The sequence below is a fragment of the Salvelinus alpinus genome, chromosome 22 (assembly GCF_045679555.1).
Source record: "Salvelinus alpinus chromosome 22, SLU_Salpinus.1, whole genome shotgun sequence".
In the NCBI taxonomy this organism is placed as follows: domain Eukaryota; kingdom Metazoa; phylum Chordata; class Actinopteri; order Salmoniformes; family Salmonidae; genus Salvelinus; species Salvelinus alpinus.
Window position 1 is genome coordinate 15,657,195 of NC_092107.1, and position 16,546 is coordinate 15,673,740.

Consider the following 16,546-nt stretch of genomic DNA (forward strand, 5'->3'; position numbering starts at 1 on the left):
TTTTGACATTATTGATCTTGATCTGCTGCTGGTAAAACGTACAGTTCGTGTTTTGGCTTTACATCCCCTGCTATATTGTGGATAAAGAGTTACCTGTCTAACAGAACACAGCGGGTGTTCTTGAACATAATCCAGGTAGAATCAGAATTTCCCCAAGGCAGCTGTTGAGGCCCCTTACTTTTTTCAATCTTTACTATCGACATGCCTCTGGCTTTGAGTAAAGCCAGTTTGTCTATGTATACGGATGACTCAACACGTCAGCTACTACAGTGACTGAAATGACTGCAACACTTAACAAAGAGCTGCAGTTAGTTTCAGAATGGGTGGCAAGGAATAAGTTAGTCCTAAATATTTAAAAAAAAACTAAAAGCATTTTATTTGGGACAAATCATTCACTAAATCCTAAACATCAACTAAATCTTGTAATAAATAATGTGGACATTTAGCAAGTTGAGGTGACTAAACTGCTTGGAGTAACCCTGGATTGGTCAAAACATATTGATACAACAGTAGCTAAGATAGGGAGAAGTCTGTCCATAATAAAGCGCAGCTCTACCTTCTGAACAGCACTATCAACAAGACAGGTCCTACAGGGTCTAGTTTTGTCCCACCTGGACTACTGTTCAGTCGTGTGGCCTGGCGCCACAAAGAAGGACTTAGGAAAATTGCAATTGGCTCAGAACAAAGGAGCACGGCTGGCCCTTGGATGTTCACAGAGAGCTAACATGAATAATATGCATGTCAATCTCTCCTGGCTCAAAGTGGAGGAGAGAATGATTTCATCACTACTTGTATTTGTGAGAGGTATTGACATGTTTAAAGCACCAACCTGTCTGTTTAAATGACTAGCACACGGCTCAGACACCCATGCATACCACACAAGACATGCCACCAAGTCCAGAACAGACTATGGAAGGCGCACAGTACTACATACAGTAGAGCCATGACTACATGGAACTCTATTCCACATCATGTAACTGATGCAAGCAATATAATCAGATATAAAAAACAAATAAAAATACACCTTATGGAACAGTGGGGACTGTGAAGTAACACAAACGTAGGCATAGACACATGCATACAAACACACGATAACATACGCACTATACACACACACGTACTCATGGATTTTGTGTTGTAGACATGTGGTAATGGACTAGGGGCCTGAGGGCACACACTTAATGTGTTGTGAAATCTGTTATGAATGCATTGTAATGTTTAAAAAATTGTATAACTGCCTTAATTTTGCCAGACCCCAGGAAGAGTAGCTGATGCCTTGGCAGCAGCTAATGGAGATCCATAATAAATACAAATACAAACTTAGCCTACTGTTCTGTCTTGGTGGTGCACATTTAGCCTAAAGCCTGTTTTAGAGAAATGTCATCATCAGATATTGTAGGAGCGTTCATTGTCTGCTTATATGCCCCCCTTGATTTATCCCACAGTTCTGACTTGGTGTACAGAGAGAATGTTCTGAATTCTGTTGCTGTACATTTTGAAAGTGCTGAAGAAATAGTTATATTGACAACATCCATCTTAGCTCGCTCGTGAATGTCTTAATCGAAATTAAGGATGGCCTTTTATCCGCTCATCGTTCCCTTATGCCATAGTTTGTACATCTCAGTTGTCAGCAGACAAAAAAATTGGGGGAGTTTACCCCACCAAGATTTACATGCTACAATCGCCAGTGGGTTAAATATATGCCCTGAATGTTCTTATATCAGACACTTCAAAACCTTATTCCTTAAGATACATTTTTTTTACTGTCTTTTTCAATGCATTTCTATGGGCTATAGTAGTATAGGCCATATTCAATATTTTATCAAATCCTTTGTAAATATTTGTTTTATATACCTAAAGGGGTCCTAAAATTCTAAATAGCTAAAGGATCCATAATAATTCAATAATTCATTCATAACCAAGCACGTCTTCCCAGCTCCATTATCACAAATACCTTTGGTTGATAATGGAGAAAACCTGACATGGTGGCTTTCCATTCTTGCGTTGCGTAAATGGTTTTACCATAACGCCTGGTGCCATTTACTGTATGCGATCGAGAAAACAGGGACTTTCACGCAGAACAAAATTTACAGAAGTAAAATAACCACAAACCTATTGAAGACATGAAAAAAATGTCCTGTCCACGAAAACAAAACATGAACGAGGCAAATCTGTCAGCTACTCCAATAATCACAGAACGGTAGAGACCGGGAGTGGCACATGAGACAGCGAGAGAGAGGGGGTGGGGGGTGTGGGGGGGGGTGAGAGAGAGCGAGAAAGGGAGAGAAATAGAGAGAGGGAGGGTGTGAGAGGGAGAGAGAGAGCGCTTTGACACCTCATCATGGTCTGCCATGACACTGACACGTCACAGGAGGAAGAGGGAGAGAGAGCATAGAGGGAGCGGAGGGGGTTCCTATCAGAGCTCCCAGGCTCGCAGGCCTGGCATGTGGAAGATGGAAGACAGAGGATGCCCCCACCAGCAGGGCAATCAAGCTCAACAGATGGCGCCAACGTCTGGGAGCCTGAGACTGCATACACCCAGCTAGAGCAGAACTGGTGATGGAGACACATAAGACCCATCTGAGCAGCACATGAGTGGGTGCAAGGGGAGTGGAGAGGGGTGTATAGACGCATGTGTTTGTGTGGCAGTGTGTGTGTGTGTGTGTGTGTGTGTGTGTGTGTGTGTGTGTGTGTGTGTGTGCGACAGCGTGTGTTAGTGTGTGGGTGGGTGTAGCCTACCTGAGGCTGACACACTGTAGACTAAAACATTGCCAATGCAAATGTGATTAATTAGCTAGCTATTTATAATTACCACAAATCACACCTACTTCAAATGGTAAAGATTGTGTGACTGCTAATTCTTCCAATTGACATTCATGGCTGGAGTGTTATGCTTAGGGTAAAAATATGACAGTCACTTGTTCATGTATCGTCGCTATTGACAAAAACAGAGGGTAAATGAAGTTGAGAGGAGGCCAGTGAGTTGCACAAAAACGACGTAAAGATTTGAATAGAGCAGGGAAGGTAAACCGTAAGAAAGATTTAGTACAGTACTGACATAGCAAGAGATAGATAGACGGGGGAGGGCAGGTTTTTCAAATGGGCTCCTTAAAAAACACACTTACACACACACAGACACAGACACACACAAACTCCCTCTATCTCAAACACAAATGGGCTGACAGTAGATGAAAAGCCTTCAAAAACCCTCATCTTGTCTCAGAAGTAACATTTATACAAAAACAGTGGGAGTACAATTCAGAATTGGCTTCTTTGCGAAATCATTGGGGAACAAAGGTATTACATATATTTTTATAATGAAGGCTCATGATTGCAACCAAACAATGAACAAAACAACCCAATCATTAAGCAAACACCCCCATATCCTCCCAAATTAAATGGGGAGAAAGAACCAGAGATTTAACCTATCCCAGACAGATGAAATACTATGAAAGAGTACGTTGTGTATTGGGGGTTGTTCAAAAGCATAAAAGATCGTTACATCTGCCTATTCTAAATAATGGTCTTCCTTCTTCCAAGCTAAAGATAAATCACTGACACTATTATTCTGATGCATTGATGTGTGTTCAAATGTATATGTCATCTGAGTACAGCACTTAACAGTTCTATTCTGCAACAACATCTCCTCTCACCATCACCATTAGACTGTCACCATCCAATTGAAACTCTCAATAGCCTCACATTTATTTCTATCTCTGGCCATAAAAATGACACTGCATAACACCCCCACACCATAAAACATGCATATATATTGCTATGTCTTTATTAAGATTTCATGTAGTGACATGTTTGCTTCTAGGTGAGACAATTCCATTTCAAATGTAATTTATTCTTCACACTAAATAGATTACCAACCCTATGCAAGCCATGAACCGGGATGCCCCCTTTTCCATATAATTCACCTAGACGTATGGAATCTATACTGTATGTGATTGGGAAAGAGAGTTAATGCTTATGATGACACCCAACACTCGTTTTAGATTAGATTAGATTCAACTTTATTGTCATTGAACAAGTGCAAGTGCAGTACAACGAAATGCAGTTAGCATCTGACCAGAAGTGCAAATAAAAGAGTACAAAAAATGTACAAGTGAAACAATTAAATAAAATGTATATTATTAAGTGGGATGTATAAATGTGCAATGAAGGCAAATGGCAAGTACAAATGGCAAGTCTAAATGTGAAGGCAAATTGAAAATTGCAAGGAGGCATACAACTGAAATACAGGGATAGCAGCAATGAGGTTACCAAGGTAGACATGTACATGTACAACTGAATAATGTCCTTAATCAGACTTTGCAAAGCAATATCAGAGTCCAGTAGTACTGTGAAGAGTACAAAGAGAGTAATGCAACAAGGTCCCTGAGAGGCAGTACTAAGCGGTGGGCGGGTGGATATGGCTAGTGTCGTGTCAAAGAGTTCAGCAGGGTTACAGTAGCTGGAAAGAAACTGTTATTGAGCCAGCTAGTGCGACAACGTCGAGACCTGTACCGCCTGCCTGATGGAAGGAGGGCAAACAGTTTGTGGCATGGATGTCAAGGGTCCTTGATGATGCCGCGCGCCCTACGCAGACACCGCTTGTGCTGGAGGTCTACGATGGCAGGGAGCTGGGCACCAGTGATGTGCTGGGCGGTTTTCACCACACGTTGCAGGGCCTTCCGGCCGGCCACGGAGCATCCGCCAAACCACACTGTGGCACAGTTAGTCAGAATGCTCTCGACCGTGCAGCGGTAAAAGTTCACCAGGATCTTGAGAGACAGGCGGGTCTTCTTCAGCCTCCTCAAAAAGTACAGGCACTGCTGCGCCTTTTAGACCAGGGTTGAGGTGTTGAGCGTCCAGGAGAGGTCCTCGGAGATGTAGACACCCAGGAATTTGAAGCTGGGCACACGCTCCACCTCAATGCCATCAATGAGAACTGGGGTGTGACTGCAGCTTTTAGACTTCATGTAATCATCAATGAGATCCTTGGTTTTCTTTGCATTGAGGACCAGGTTGTTGTCAGCGCACCATGCAGCCAGGTGCATTGCTGTTAATAATGCTGCATGGACATCGGCTAATGGCTACTGGTCCCACTCCGCTTCTTGTGTTCTCTCTAATAGCGGTCACTTTTACATCCTGTACTGTTCCCCTTAACACTCCCTAGACTGCAATGAGCGCTGATGGGGCCCCGGACATTACACAGGCATGAATATGAATCAATAGAGTGGGTCCATTATCTAAGACGGAGGAGAAAAACATTTAAGCAATAAGGCACAAGGGGGTGTGGTATATGGCCAATATACCACAGCTAAGGGCTGTTCTTAGCCACGACGCGCCTGGACACAGCCCTTTGCCGTGGTATATTGTCCATACTGTATACCACAAACCCATGAGGTGCCTTATTGCTATTATAAACTGGTTACCAACGTAATTAGAGCAGTAAAAACAAATGTTTTGTCATACCCGTGATATACGGTCTGATATACCAGGGCTGTCAGCCAATCAGCATTCAGGGCTTGAACTACCCAGTTTATAATGTCCAATAAAGTAGTGTGGATGTGCAGTGAAAGCAAAACACTACTGCTCCATTGGTGTGTGGGCGTCGTGGAGCAGCTGTCAGCTCATAGATGCAATTTGAACGATCCATTTCAGTGAAATGAAGGCTCATGGAATAGAGCCCCCCTGGCACAAGCAGATTTATATTAGTTTACCAAACAATGTGGTTAGAATAACTGAACAACAACGCAAGAACAACCAAGATTGATTTTTGAGTGCCTCTGGTCTAGGCGTTTGGTCAGCGGTTGGTTGGTGGCCATCTTCAGAGGCCTTGTCAGATTGTCAGTCACAAATTACAATGAATTGATATCCACTGTTTTAGGAATAATTCTGACTCTTCCATCTACACCTCGTTTCTCTTTTATGCATAAATGAATAGAAAATCAAGGAAGGCGATAATTCATTGAAAATTAGGTGGATTTAAAACCATCCCAACCAACCCATTTCCATATACAGCAGCTGCTGTGGCTATGGAGGAGAAAAGAGATGTGCATTGGGCTTCATTATGATTCCAGCCGGACACATTTGTCAGGGATTATCTCTGAATGTCTCACACTTAATTACCGTAGGGCCACTGTGTAGGGCGTCCCTTAGAGAGCTCTTCTGGCTAGTTGGCTGCAGCTGGTACCTCTGGGGTGCCCTTCCGACCTGCCTGCCCAGTGTTACCCTTGGTCTGCCACCATGCCCTCACACCACACCATGTCCTTGCTATCCAGCTGCCCAGTCAACCAAGGGCCAAGTCTTTGTATCCATTTACATTTAAGCAGACACTCTTATCCAGAACAATTTACAGGAGCAATTGGGGTTAAGGGCACATCGACAGATTTTTCACCAAGCCGGCTCAGGGATTTGAACCAGCAACATTTCAGATCCTGTCCCAAGGCTCTTAACCACTAGGCTACCTACCGCCCGGTGTCATCATCGCTTCAGGGGATGAGCCAGATATTGAATATAGATGGTCATATTATTCCGAACCACATACAAATACCACTTTCTATGTTCTTTCATCTAGCCCGGATTTGCCTATAAGTGTATAGATTAAACAATGTCCATGCATTTGCTGTTTTTCTGCTTCTTTGTTTTATCACAGTGGAGTCAGCAATTACTAGCTATTTACTTTGCCCTTAGACTAAGTAATTCCTTAATATGATCATTCCACCCTGCTGCTCCCACATTTCACGGCTATTAACCCTTTTTAAGATTTCTCTGAGCCCCTGATATTTAGGATGCAGTGCCCATTTGAGAATGAATGCATTAATCAAATAGAATCCAGGGATTGTATTTTCTATTTATCCATTTTAATTCATGTAAAAAGGCCTTGGTGAAAGTCTGTGCATATACAGTTGAAGTCGGAAGTTTACATACACCTCAGCCAAATACATTTAAACTCGGTTTTTCACAATTCCTGACATTTAATCCTAGTAAAAATTATTTTAGGTCAGTTAGGATCACCACTTTATTTTAAGAATGTGAAATGTCAGAGTAATAGTAGAGAGAATGATTTATTTCAGCTTTTATTTCTTTCATCACATTCCCAGTGGGTCAGAAGTTTGCATTCCCTCAATTAGTATTTGGTAGCATTGCCTTTAAATTGTTTAACTTGGGTCAAACGTTTCGGGTATTCTTCCACAAGCTTCCCACAATAAGTTGGGTGAATTTTGTCCCATTCCTCCTGACAGAGCTGGTGTAACTGACTCAAATGATGTCAATTAACCCATCAGAAGCTTCTAAAGCCATGACATCATTTTCTGGAATTTTCCAGGCTGTTTAAAGGCCCATTCAACTTAGTGTATGTAAACTTCTGACCCACTGGAAATGTGATGCAGTGAATTATAAGTGAAATAATCTGTCTGTAAACAATTGTTGGAAAAATGCCTTAATCAGGAAAGTATATGGACATAGCTCGAGATTCAACTATGACAGTAGATGTTTAGTTAATGAATTGATCTATGTGTAAAACACCTTTTGCTTGGTGAGTTTATCAGGAGAATAGCTCTGGCTGTATCACACATGTACACACACACACACACACACACACACACACACACACACACACACACACACACACACACACACACACACACACACACACACACACACACACACACACACACACACACACACACACACAAAATAACTAAATACTGCAGTGACAGTCACAACAAGTTTACTGGTTCACATCTGTCTTTAGGGCATATTCAGAACACATTATACTGTAAGAAGTGGTGGCAAATAAGATTGCTTACACTCTTAGAAAAAATTTGCTATTTCGAACCCTTTTAAGAACCGTTTTTGGTTCCAGGTAGAACCATCACCACAGAGGGTTCTACATAGAATCGAAAAGGATTCTACCTGGAACCAAAAAGGGGGGGGACAGCAGAAGAACCCGTTTCAAACCCTTTTTTCTAATGGTGTAGCTTGATGGAGAAACCTCAAGGACTTTTCAAATTCATACAGTATCACCATTGGTGTGCCTAATGAATGGCAAACCAATGAATGAATGCTGTTGTCAGTTCTACTGCACTACTGCATGTTGACTTCCAGGGCTTGCTCCTTGCTCTCCAGATTGTTTACCCTACACCCTAACACTTGGGGAATAGTGGCAAAAAATCTCCCTGGAAAGGGTTCAAGTACAGTGTCTCTTTCTATGACTCTGGGGACTTTATGTTCACATTCCAAGCTGTCTCTCTATCTCTGCCATCTAACATGACTCTAATCAATGTGAAGTGGGTCAAAGGAGCCTCTCTAAGAATAGGCCAGGAACTCTCCCTGGGAGGGAAGCAGCCATGTAGCCTCCTCATGTACAGCCTTCCTGTCCCAACCATCACTTTACCCGGCCCGGCACTCCCCTGCTGCAGCTAAAGTGAAGTTGCCCTTGGCTGCCTAGGGAGACTGGAATATGGGGGGGGTGAGGTTGGGACTTCTCTCAGACACAGGCCAATAAAACATTCTAATATCAGTCTTAATCCCTAGACCCCTCAAACTTAACTCTGGACCTCGAAGCCAGTTCCTCTGCATTTTTTCATTATTCCCATCCAATCAGGGACTGCTTTAGACCTGGGACACCAGGTGTGTGCAATTAATTATCAGGTAGAAAAGAAAAGCAGCAGGGTCCGGACCTCATAGGGTCAGAGTTGAGTACTCATGCACTAGACCATACTGTATACTCCAGTGACATTTAATTAAGCCACTGTTGCTATCTAAGATGTGGCCCATTTACTCTAATTAGGAGTTTTAGTTCTGGTGCCTGTATTTTCCAATTAAGCACCCACTTGTCAATGGCGTGCTCCTCTAGTCACATGACATCATCCAGCTAATGAGTGTGTTTACCTGGCAGTGTGTACAGTGAAATATGAGAACCTGGATCCAGAATGTGCATTAAGCATCAACTACCGGGAGTCTTAATTGCGTACACATCATGTAACAAGCAGTTAATAGCAAGTCGTTTATCATGTTTACACATTCAACTAGGGGATATCAGGGTAGAGCAAGTCATTATTTCATCAACATTTCCTACAGTAAGTTAGTCTGCAGCTGCTGTGTGACACAGGGTCAAAGTCTCCCACAGACTGTATAGAAGTCAGCTATGTTCCAATATCCGCACTAGCATACTAGCCTACCACTTAGAATGAAGAAATGCTTTGGCCATGAACTCGAAGTAGATAGTATTCTAGGGAAGGTATCGGAACACAGCCACGTCATGTTCTGTCCTTGAGGGTAAAAAGAAAAAAAACTCCACCAAGGCCATGCTATTCAGCGTACCTTATAGACGTGGAGGGGAAGCCGCCACTTGGCGCCGTCCACAAGCCGGCGGCCTGGGCTCTCATCCGTGTATGTGTGTGTGGGTAGCCTCCACTTTGTTCTATGTTGACAGCCTATTTTGGCTGGACTCAAGCCTGCCCGACGTTAAGACTCCTCTCCGCCTGTCATTGGCTCAGTTCGGGCCACCTGCCAATCTGCCTGTGAGTGACAGGGAGAAAAAAAACACAGATGAGGAAAAGAAAAACACACACCAACTGTCACTTTTACAGATACATTTACATATAAAGTTAATTAACTCGACCACGACAGCAAACTGATTACGTCTTAGAACAGACAGAAAAACACAAGAAGTTGAAAAATAACTCATTTTCCACCGGAGCTGAGTATAAGAGACGTTTCAGAAATTGCTTTTCATTCATCAATACGCGATGGCCTTGAGCAGCGTGGGAGATAAATGATAAACAATTTATGTTGAATTGAAATGAAAAATCCCAACAGATTTAAATGATTTGACTGTGGTAGCTGACTGTGCATATTCACAAGAGACAATGTCATGAACGTTGTGTATAGAGCTTTGTAATAAGGTCATGTTCTCACACAGATTATATGGGATTTTTTTTTTTTGGGGGGGGGGGGCATTTGGACTGCTACAGGGGATTTGGGTAATGGTTGCATTTACAAAGCCTGTGAGATCAAGCGCTCATTTGAAATCTCTGGCAGCTCATCGTCGCGTCTTAATTTTTCTTGTGGCCCTTCAGGGCTTGAATATACATTTCAAACAGACTTCAGGAGGGCTCAGTCATGCCTGTATCTATTAGCATGTTTTATATCTGTCATGCAAACCCTACAGAGTAGACACTATACACACTGAACTACACTGCATGGGACCTGAACTGGACAGCTGAACTGATCACTACAGCATTAGAGCCTTTGCACCTTGAATGAATTTCCCTCAGTGGGAAACTAAAACACTTGTAGTGTTTGTCTAATCAGACAAATTAACATGCTAATATTGCTGTTAAATAAACAAACGAAGCAACACCTGATTAAACCTATTCATTAATGAATATTGAAGGATTTTCTGCTCTATCGACTGGATATGTATTCGTTTAGCCATACATGCATCCCTACAGGCAGCTACTGAGTTGTAAATTAGTCACACTAGTGAGTTATGTTATCCCCTTTAATCAGAGACAGCGTCAGACATGATACTAGAGAATAAAATCGAAACATGACGAGGCACACACACGTAAACATGGACTCACGTGTGCATACTCACTCACATACCCTGAGGTTTGGCATCTTGGCCGTGTCATAAAGACAACATCAAATGAAATCTTTCCACTCTAGTAACAGCCTCCCCTGCACTGTCTCAAATCAGCTCCATCTGACAGCCAGAGCAGCCAGTCTGGCAAGCAGGAGACAGTGTCACCGTTTTTTTCCTTCTACAGTTCATGTAATCGCTCCCTCGCACTATATACATCAACCCTGCGTAGCTCTCCTATCTCGCAGTACAGCAGCCAGGATTCGAGCCTAACACTCTGGTGCTTTACAACCCTCTGATATTGCTAATAGCTGGAAAGGTCAAAGCAGATCTTAGTAGAATGGTTGCTCAGGCTTATCAGTTGGACATTCTCCCCCTCTTCCTTTTTAAAATCTTTCACATCTGACATTTAGGGCAAGGGGTTTCAAGGTCGGCTCAAACGTGGAAATCAAACAAAATTAGCAGAGAGCGTGGAATCAACCATCCCTCTATTTGCACAAGATTCATCACCTGGGGTTTCCTTTAATGGTTGGTCGCCCCACTGTGGACCCGTTGCTGTGTTCCTCATCTGCGACCTGTCCGAGGCAGCTAAAGAGCAACATTTATCAGTCCAGCAGGTCTTGCTCATACTGATGCCTCCGGTGGTGTTCAGTGGTCAGCGGTCACACACAGTGTCAGACCTCTCCGCAACAAAGGCATTAGGATGGAGTCAACTGAACTGTCTTCTAAAATGGAACTTCGGGGCTCAGATTTTCATGGCAACAGGCTTAGTCATGACACTGGGGGTGCAAAGAAGTGACACCCGGTTCCCTTGACTTCGTGGCTCTGATTGTCTCAACTCGCCACAACCCAATCATTTGCAGCAGATGGGTGTCATGGGTGGGTGTCATGGATGGGTGTCAGATGGGTGGTTATGGTCATCTGATGACCAGAAATCCCGGCAGGAGCAGGCAAGAAGCCAACCTGACATCTGGGGAACAGAGAGGAGGGCAGAGGAAAGCAAAAGAACCAGAAATGGCTGCAACCTGCAAACATTCCTCCATAACCAGCCAATATGCAGTGTGTAGTCAGCAAAGGAAACAGGTTGTCATGTTGTTACTACAGTGTTTTTTTTGTGTGGAAGATGCACCTGTTATTTCTTCAACGAAGGGATTTGTCACAAGCTACAACACTTCGACATGTCCATGTCTCCTTTCACTGTCAGTATGACATATGGTTCTTCTGAAGATATTGAATTACAGGTAATAGATGTACATTGGGCCTAGTAGGCTACTACAAAAGCTTGAGTGCTGTGCTAAAGCAATGAATGACTATGTTATGGACAGTGCTCCTTAACAGCCACTCCATTGTGAAGGTGTTTTCTGGCTTTAAGGCTTCCAGGGGTAAGTCATAGTGCAGAAACAAAAGGGTCGATGTGAATGCAGATCGATTTGCTCACTGCAAAATGCTTTCCTTTGGCTCTCCTTAACAGCCTAGGTAAGCAATGATCACTCTACACACATTAGTCAGTCCGACCAGTGCATTCCAACCACGAGGTAAACACAATGAGGTAAACAAGAGTGTCGGAGAGTGTATCTAAACCAAACAGTCTAAGAAGAGCCAGTCCCCCCCCGGCTTCCTCTCCATGAGGGATAAAACAACATATGCTGACTTCAAGGCAATCCAAACGTTATTAGTCTTGGATGGACAATTGACAATCCTCAAGATGCTCAGCCCATTTGAGTTCAAGGGAGAAAGAGAGAGAGAGCTTCACTTAAGCACTTTCTCAGCTTGCGACCCTGTCAGTCTTTGAATTCAGTCTTGCCTTGCCCAAGCCAACCCCATAACCCCCCCCCCCCCCCCCAAATAGCTAACCTCAGGAGAAAACAAGGAGAGAGAATGTGTATGTGTGATAAAGAGAGAGAGAGAAAACAGAGCAAGCAAGAAAGAAAAAGAATGAGAAAGGGGGAAAGCACTTACTTAGAGTTTTCCCAGCATGCTTTGTACCTCAAATCCACTGCACACACCCGCCCTCGCCCAAAAAGCACAATCAGATAGATTTAGGGTGGGAGTGACAACGAGAGAGAAATCTAATTGCTATTTCACGATTTTGGGAGGAGAAAATGGCTCCCATTCGCCGTAGGTCCCACTGTCCAAAGAGCAATTTTCTCTATATTATAAAGATGATGAGCCACCCTGACCACAGAGCCAGGAGTGAGCATGAATTGTTTCACTCTTGGGGAGAAAGAGATATATATATATATAGAGAGAGAGAGAGTGAGACAGAGAGATACCTGGCGTATGAGTGATGGGCTATAAAAAACACCCCGCTCCAATCCAAATCCCCCTGCTCTGGAGTGCAGAGGAGCCTGTACTTTGTTCCTATGGAGGTCAGAACGCAGCTGAGAGGGAGGTATGTACACTGTCTGCCCTTTGCTGCCAGAGAAAGAAGCACTGCTTTCCCATGGATAGTAAAATAACCTGTGTGATGAATTGAAGTTCCAGCCTCCCATTTAGTTGAAATGTGGTTTGGTAAAGTCAAGGCAACATTACATTACATTAAATGAAATGTCAATCAATCACACTAGCGGTTATGTAATAAAAATACACTACACGGCCAAAAGTATATGGACATCTGCTCATTCCAAAATCATGGGCATTAATATGGAGTTGGTCCCCCCTTTGCTGCTATAATAGCCTCCCCTCTTCTGGGAAGGCTTTCCACTAAATGTTATGATGGTGCCACATTGAAAGTCACTAAGGCCATTCTACTGCCAATGTTTGTCTATGGAGATTGCATGGCTGTGTACTTGACCTGTCAGCAACGGGTGTGGCTGAAATAGCCGAATCCACTAATTTGAAGGGTTGTCCACATACATTTAATTTGCATAAAAAAACACATACAGGTTAACATGATGTTTGCCAATGGCAAATGTTAAAGACAAAGTCTGTCTGGTTTTGTATGGCAGGCCCAGCCTTGACTTACCGTGAACAAATCCTGTTTAAGTTTGCATTCATTGTTGGATTTACCTGCAAGCCTCTTTGATCGTGACTTTGCCAAGTAATTTTATTTGCCTATGTCGAGAGGTTTAATTGAATCATGATTTGGAAGGAAATCACATTTTTTCAAAGCTTTATTCTGAAAGGAGCCTAAGCTACAGTATTCTGAGGAAAACTTTGGAGAGTAAACTAGGGGAACTAGAGTTTAGCAATTCTATCATTTCTCAATTCCAATCCAGACGTGAGAGGAACAGCAAGCATGCTCAGATTTCTTTACACTTTCAAATTGCTGCCTCAACTCAACCTTGCATCTCCGTGGAGTGAATACAGAGTGTGCGTGTTTGTGTTTGTGTGTGTGTGTGGCTGTCTGTCTGTGATATGGGTGGATGGGTGAGAGATGAAATACACAGTGAAGAGGATGATCAATGCTACACAGTTTAAACCCACAGCACCACATAAAACATGTACTTGATTACTGCCAGAAACATATGCCCTCGCTACATATCAAATAGAATTAAAACCATTAAGAGCCTCCAATAGGCATTGAATTGCAGGTGGAAGGCAGGGCCAATGAACCTCATTGCATAAGACAAGCGACAGACCTTGAGTCTCATTCTCCAATCAATTTATATCAACCACATAGATACAATTCAATTAGTGCTGCACTCACAATGGCGTCGCCCAGTCGAGCCACAACTGCCTCAGTAAAGTGGGCTGGAGGCAGGTGACCTTGAGCTCATACACTCTTAGAAAAAAGTGTTCCAAAAGTGTTCTTCGGCTGTCCCAATAGAATAACCATTTTTGGTTTCAGGTAGAAAGGGCTCTTCATGGAACCCACCATGATTCTACCTGGAACCAAAAAAGCGTTAATCAAAGGGTTCTCCTATGGGGACAGCCGAAGAAACATTTTAGGTTCTAGATGGCATCTTTTTTTTTATAAGAGTGTAGGAAGACATGTCAGAAAATGCTGTGCAGTGCTTCAAGAGGAATGTAGAAAAAGGGGAAATTAGAAAAGAGGAGAGAGAAAGCAGCGTGACGTTTGTTCGATCTCATGCCAGGGTATCTCGGGATAACTGGGTTGAGATGAGCCTTGTCAAACAAAGACGTGGTAGCTGCTATTTTAAGAGGTGGGGTGAAGATGGGGGTGAGGCATGCTTCCCCCCTCCTGCTGTGTCTGGGAAGTGGGTGAGAAAGAAGGTAGAAGGTTTATCACACAATCACATTCCCTGTACAGCTAGGCTTACAACAGTAACAAGCACAGGCAGCCACCAAAGACACACTCCACCACACTTCAGACAGTAGTAATCTCCACCAGACAGTTTTGAAGACAAACTTTATTTGGTCACAGGCCAAAAATCGCATCATCGTGTATTCTGCTGACTTTCCTGCTTTTCAGATAACCCAAAAAGACAGTTTTAAATGTTAATCTGGGAGTGGGTGACACACAGTAATACATGTGTTTCTGTGCACATCTTCAAAGTCATGCTAATGCATGTCCAAATAGTAGTAATGTTCACCTTTCCCTTTCAAGAAAATTTGATACACGTATCATACAATACATGAACGATACGTGGACCGATGCACTCGTATCTTAAACGTTTCAATCGGGGACCGATGTGTATCGGTGAATCGTCACATCTCTAGAAAATACACATTTAAATATAATACTTCATGACTGAAGAGACTGTGTCATTCATGGGTCGGGGCCATAAGTATCATGTCATTCAGATTGCTTTTCCAATGAATACCATCAGTTTCTTGTAGTGGTGTTTATTAGTTAATAAATGATTGAATCGACCTGCGTCACAGAGTAGTGTGCAGCCAGAAACCCCTTATTTGAGAACTGATTCAGAAGAAGCCTAAAATAATGTGTGTCACTGTCAAAGCCCTCGTATCAATTTCTATCTCCTTTTTCCCCTCTTCAAAGGGAGCTCAGTGTCCTCCTGTGATTGATGTCAGATCCAATAAGGAAGCTGACGCAGAAAACCTCCTCAAATCTTTTTGACAGGAAGTCGGCCTGGGTTCAAGACTTTACCTACTCCCCTGTAGGCATTAATTGATTTCTCCCGTCTGCCCTGACATGCCGTATTCATCTCAGATACTGAGAGATTTACACCGCTGCCAAAGTGTACCATCTAAGAGCACTTAACTGAATTACTGTCATACAGTCTTTAGTTAATTACCTTCCTAATAATGCACCACATTCCCTTGTCTGAGAGAGAGAGATGGTGCATTTAAGTCCATGGAAGAACTGACTTCATACTATGAGGCAGAGGGAAGAAAGGGATTTGAAACCTCAATACCTCGTTAAATTGTTATCCTCCCCTGAATCTCTGGCAGTTATTTTGCGAAGTGCAGCCACATCAGGACTGGCTAGTCAGTGGAACAGATTGTATTGCACAACTTCCTCCGAGTCCTAGCTACTTTTGCCAAGGTGCATGTTCTGTCTACTTGAGAATGATGTAGCCCGGCGCCATTACCTTGTCTCGGTGAAGGGGAAATGGGTGGGAGGGGAAACAGTAAACAATTTACCGTTCTTAACAAGGCTGTCTATCATCAGATTGGTACATATTGGAAAGGAGGGCAGATTGTACAGAAATCATTGGGCATGGCAAAATGTCAAGCACACATAAGACGTTATGCCATATTTATTAGAAATTCAATCAAATAACGAAATAATACATACACATGTAAATATCGTCTACTGAGTCACGATGCAGACAGACGGTTGTCTTTTACAGGATATTAAATGGGCCATTTGAATACAGTATATGAGTCACACTATCCTTGGATTGGTGGGCACACCATATTAGATTCCATTAACTCCTTATAAAAAGGGACATTTAATAAAGACACTGTCATGGAATGTGTGCTGTACAATGCAGCATGGCTATTATCCAGTATGACAGGCATCCAGTTGCACTAGTAATTGGTGAAGACTGGCCATATTCAGCTTACGAAATACATGTTCTTCTGTAAATAGGC

General features: G+C 42.9%; 1 protein-coding gene across 2 annotated transcripts in view; it reads right to left on the minus strand.

Annotated features, from left to right (window-relative positions):
* Positions 1–16,546, minus strand: part of LOC139549117 (leucine-rich repeat and fibronectin type III domain-containing protein 1-like protein) — a 141,317-nt gene that overhangs the window by 48,581 nt on the left and 76,190 nt on the right. For both annotated transcript variants that reach the window (XM_071359255.1, XM_071359256.1), the window contains exon 2: positions 9,319–9,516. In XM_071359255.1, coding sequence (XP_071215356.1) covers positions 9,319–9,383 — 65 coding nt within the window. In that variant the 5' untranslated portion in view covers positions 9,384–9,516. The remainder of the gene's footprint in view (positions 1–9,318; positions 9,517–16,546) is intronic.